Below are 5,198 nucleotides of genomic sequence, written 5' to 3'. Positions count from 1 at the left end.
GAGGCCAGAGCCGGCCAGCGCAGGTGGGAAACTTGGCTTCCTCCATCGCTGGGGCAACCAAGCCTCCTGCTTGCGCCAGCTCCGTGGCTGCCAGTCGCCATCTTGGTTGGGTTAATTTGCATATAGCCACTCTGATTGGCTGGTGGCCGTGGCTTGGGGCGTAGCAAAGGTATGGTCAATTTGCACGCTTCTCTTTTATTAGATTAGATAGTATAATCACAGAATATAATCACTTCAAATAACTTGTAAAAAGTCTATTAATGTACAACCCTAGAATTACAGAGATAGCTTTCTAAAATACGATCCATTTTCATGGCTGTATATATTCCATACAGAGGAATATATACAGCCATGAAAAAGAATGAAGTTCTGATGTATGCTACAACATGGATAAGCTTTGGAAACATGCTAAGAGAAAAAGACCAGTCATAAAAGGCCAGAGTAGACAAGTCCATAGAGACAAAAAGATTAGTAGAAGAGTAGAGAATGGGGACTCTGCTAATGGGTATGGAATTTCTTGGGGGAAAGGTGGGATTGGGGAGGGCATGAAAATGTTCTGCAATTAGCCCTCGCTGGTTTGGCTCAGTAGATAGAGTGTAAACCTCCAGACGGAAGGGTCCTGGGTTTGATTCCAGTCAAGGTCACATACCCAGATTGTGGGCTTGATCTCCAGTTAGGGGCATGTAGGAGGCAGCCAATCAAAGATTCTCATATTGATGTTTCTCTCTTACTTTCCCCCTCTCTCTTCCTCTCTGAAATCAATAAAAATACATTTTTAAAAAAAGGAAGAGAAGGGGGGATTGAGGGAGGGAGAGAGGGAGGGACTATTCTGAAATTAGATAGTGGTAAAGGTTGTATAATTCAATGACTACATGAAAAACCAATAAACTGTCCACATTAATAGATGAATTTTATGGTATATGATTTATATCTCAATAAAAAAATGACCCATTTCTCCTCCAACTACCACCCCATCTTTTCTTTCTCCATATAAAAAAATCCCTCAAAAGATTTACCCACACTCTCTACCTCTAGTCTCTCTCCTCTCAGTCTCCATCCACTCCAATTAGGTTCTCACCAACCTTACCACTTTCTCCCAAATTCTCTAGTTCTTACTATACTAAAATATTAAACTATACCAAACTTAAAATACCTATAGAATCAGCCTACTCCTAATACATAATAGGTTAAAAAGTTGCTGACTGGCCCTAACCGGTTTGGCTCAGTGGATAGAGTGTCGGCCTGCGGACTGAAGGGTCCCAGGTTCGATTCTGGTTAAGGGCATGTACCTTGGTTGCGGGTACATCCTTAGTAGGGGGTGTGCAGGAGGCAGCTGATCGATGTTTCTCTCTCATCGATGTGTCTAACTCTCTATTCCTGTCCCTTCCTCTCTGTAAAAAATCAATAAAATATTTTTTTTAAAAAAAGTTGCTGACTGAACCAAATGAATCACAAACTAAGTTCTATATTCAGTTTTCTAAAAACAAATACTTCTAACATCTTATCTCTAAAATAATTTTCTTTTTCATTTGAAATGTGGGCCTCTTTTCATGACACTGCAAACAAAATTATTCAGCAATCTAAATGCCACTATTTGAATCTTTCACAAACAGTTCATCTTAAACACAGCAACTTTCAATATTAGAAAGAATTAAAAAGCCATTGAAAATTCTAAAACTGAAAGGAGGCAGAAATAGAATGTTGGGGAACCAGGTAGTATTGTAATAAATATTAATCATGCTCTGTTAACTGTGGTTGTTTTTGTTCTGATTAAAGAAGGCACATTCTAACTTGGCTGGCAGCTGCACACAGGACCTGGAAGCTCACCTGGAAATGCCGCCCACCCCCCCTCCTCCCCACCGTTTGGAGCTGCCCATTATCATGGAAAGATAACAACTTTGTTGCAGAAACCAGAGCCAGAAACCAGAATCGCCAGCCCTTTGAAGATCCCTAGATCTTTTTGCATACCTGCAGGCCTTTGGAAATCTCCAGCCTAACTGCCCATTTGGCCCATCCTTTGGCTATTTCCCCATGTAACCCCAGACCTTGCATATCACTAAGCCCTTTGAAGAACCCCATTCCTTTTGCATATCTGTAAACTGCCCATTTACCCTTTTGCCTACTTTCCTTTATACTTTTACCAATATAAGCAGCTGGCTTATGGTGGGCTGCAGAGCTGATTTTTGTGGATGACCTGTTATTCTCCCCTGCTGCCAGCAATACTGGAATAAATGCTATATATGACTCAACCCTGTTTCTGCTTAATTGGCTCAAGTAGTGACAGGCAGCACGGACCCATTGTTTGTCCAGTTACAAGACCATCATCAAAAATTAGACAAAGTTTGAACCTCTTGCTCATCAGAATAAAATATTGTACAGTATTTACTCAAACAACTAAATAACAAGAATCTTCGGGCTATGGATTACCTGTTCCATAGTAGGACAAGCAATGATGTGGATATCTTCAGGACTGAACTCTTCCTTTAACAAAACATGGAGCTTCTGGAAGACTTGTTGAACATTATTCTTAGAAAGAGAAAAGGCAATCATATTAAGTGAGTCACTAAAAACATCTACAGCCATTTAAACATGAAGCACTAAGAATATTAAATTGTAATTAATTGACAAAATGAGTGGAGGAAATGTATCTTTCATGGGATTACCAAAGACATAGTTTGTACTTAATATTTCACATGCTAGCACAACCCAAGTAAGACTTATCATAGAATGCTTCCTGGGAAAACCAAACCATAGCAAGTCCTGTCCCCCAGAGAACCTTCAGCAGCAATTTCTTAACAAAAGACAATCAGGTTCCTAGACACAAACTGTACTTTAAAAACAAACCAACGCCTTGGGTAAGGATGTGAGCCCAAAGCAGAGCTGGAGTTATGAGTTCTAAATCTGCTCTGACATTTAATCCCTTAGTGGCTGCTACAGCCATTTATTTCCATTACTCACCAGTAACACAGGCATAATCCCTTAAAGGCTGCTCTTTCCAGTGTTGGGCCACATATCCAATGTGAAGTTCTAATTATTTATTTATGTATTTATTTACTAATTTCTACTTTCAGGGAGAAAGTACTTCAGTCACAAAGTGAGGATGGGGGAACGGGGAGAGGTATAATCAGAAAAATGCTGCTTGTAAACCTTTCAAGAATCACAGTGATTATTAGTTAACTTTACCAGAATAGTATGCCAGCAGGAAGAGTTATACTATTTCTAAGTATCTACAGGAAGAGGAAAATAGTGGACAGGGCCAGAACACTTGAAGAGACTGGCCAACATTCAAATAAATTATCATGATACTCACCCTAACAGGTTTAAACAAGATGAACTCAGTATCTTTATTGGATAGGTACAATGACATACTTCTCAAAGTCAGAGGCAGCTTTGCTTTTATGGTCTTGTAGACGCTTGCCACAAGGTCACTAACCTTTGCTGGAAAGAAATTAACCTCATTTGTGTCACAAAGAAAAAGAGAAGAAACTTTTCCATTTTAATTCAGAGGGGAATAAAGGGAGAGAAAAATAACAAAACAAAAAAAGACTATTTCTCCAAAGAATTCTTTCCCTTTTCTTGTTTATTTATCAAATTTAATCACAAACTCCATAAACATTAATAATCTTCTAAATACAAAAGCCTAATCCCCGGGGCTAAGGTAGCAAAAAGAATTCCTTTGCATGCTTCAGTACATTTACTGGGGCTGTAATGTGGTTGGTGCCTTTGGAATTTGGAGATTAAGTGCTAAAGAAAATGAGTTTATTCATTTGCAGAACTGACTCGCAGTAAGATATGCTCTCTGCCTCACAAGATCATTCAGAAAATATCCACATACATTGAATGGAAACTAAAAATTCATTTGTTACATTCTTATACTGTATTATCAAAAAGGGAATAGAATTCCAGAAAATTCTAACTGAAATAATTATGTAGCCAAAGTGTAGTGTCTGTAAAAAAGTTAAAATGGAAGAGTAGCAATCTGTACAAAAGTATTTAAAAGAGGAAATTAACCTAGAAAGCTACAAAGGAAAAGACTGATTAATAATTTCAAAGATGCTCAACTTCACTCATAACTAAAGAAATGGATGTTAAGATATTTTCAGATTAGCAAAAATTAAGACTGTGAATATCCACATTTGACAGGGGTATGGGGAAACAGACACCCTCATCCACTGATGATGGGAGTACAGATTGGTTCGACCTCTTTGGAGGGATATTGAGCAATGTCTAGCAAAATAAACAATATACATACTCTCTCACTTGACCTTTCTACTGCTAGAAATTTACCTTGGAGGTACTCACAAAATAAAATATGTGTGTACAGGGACATTTCTTAAAGACTGTATGGAAAAACAAAAATACCAAAGATAACTTAAGTACCATTAATAAAAGTATTAAAAATAATTGTGCTACAGGGATATATTCTGTGCATCCATTAATCTGAATGGATGGAGCTGGATAGGTTGGTACAGAAAGGCTTCAAGATACAGAGTAAGTTAAATATGCAAAGAATAAATATAATCTTATTTATACAACATGTTTTAAGTCCATATAAGTTAGTATATACATAAATAATATGGGAGGCCCAGCTGGCATGGCTCAGTGGTTGAGTGTCAACCTATGAACCAGGAGGTTATGGTTCGATACCCGATCAGGGCACATGCCCAGGTTGCAGGCTCAATCCCCAGTATGAGGCCTCCAGGAGGCAGCCAATCAATGATTCTCTTATCACTGACTAGAGGCCCAGTGCACAAAATTCGTATACAGATAGGGTCCTTAGGCCTGGCGGCGATCAGGGCTGATCTGTGGGCAACCAGCGGGGTGATCGGGTGATCGGGGCAACCCTGGCCGGCCTGGCGCTGCCTGCTTGCCAGCCCCACCCCCCACTGACACCCATCTTGGCTGGCCTGGACCTGAGGGCTGGGGGCAGATCCTGTGTTGAGTGCCTGCCCTCTGGTGGTCAGTGTGTGTCAGAGCAACCGGTTGTTCCACTGGTTGTTCTGCCATTCAGTCAATTTGCATATTAGGCTTTCATTATATAGGACTAAGGGCCCGGTGCACGAAATTCGTGCACGGGGGGGTGGGGGGTCCCTCAGCCCAGCCTGCCCACTCTCATATACTGGAAGCCCTCAGGCGTTGACCCCCATCACGCTCCAATCACAGGATCGGCCCCTTGCCCAGGCCTGACGCCTCTGACA

At 40.4% G+C, this 5,198-nt stretch overlaps 1 protein-coding gene across 1 annotated transcript in view; it reads right to left on the bottom strand.

Moving 5' to 3' along the window:
- The window catches only part of COG3 (component of oligomeric golgi complex 3), an 85,742-nt gene that overhangs the window by 4,563 nt on the left and 75,981 nt on the right, over window positions 1–5,198 (bottom strand). The window contains exons 20-21 of the mRNA XM_006757185.2: window positions 3,311–3,438; window positions 2,428–2,526 (exon numbers count right to left, since the gene is read on the bottom strand). Of these exons, the coding sequence (XP_006757248.1) occupies window positions 2,428–2,526; window positions 3,311–3,438 (227 nt within the window). The remainder of the gene's footprint in view (window positions 1–2,427; window positions 2,527–3,310; window positions 3,439–5,198) is intronic.

Source organism: Myotis davidii, unplaced genomic scaffold (genome assembly GCF_000327345.1).
Source record: "Myotis davidii unplaced genomic scaffold, ASM32734v1 scaffold533, whole genome shotgun sequence".
Classification (NCBI taxonomy): domain Eukaryota; kingdom Metazoa; phylum Chordata; class Mammalia; order Chiroptera; family Vespertilionidae; genus Myotis; species Myotis davidii.
The sequence above is the reverse complement of the archived record's forward strand: the minus strand, read 5'-3'. Positions and strand labels throughout refer to the sequence as shown.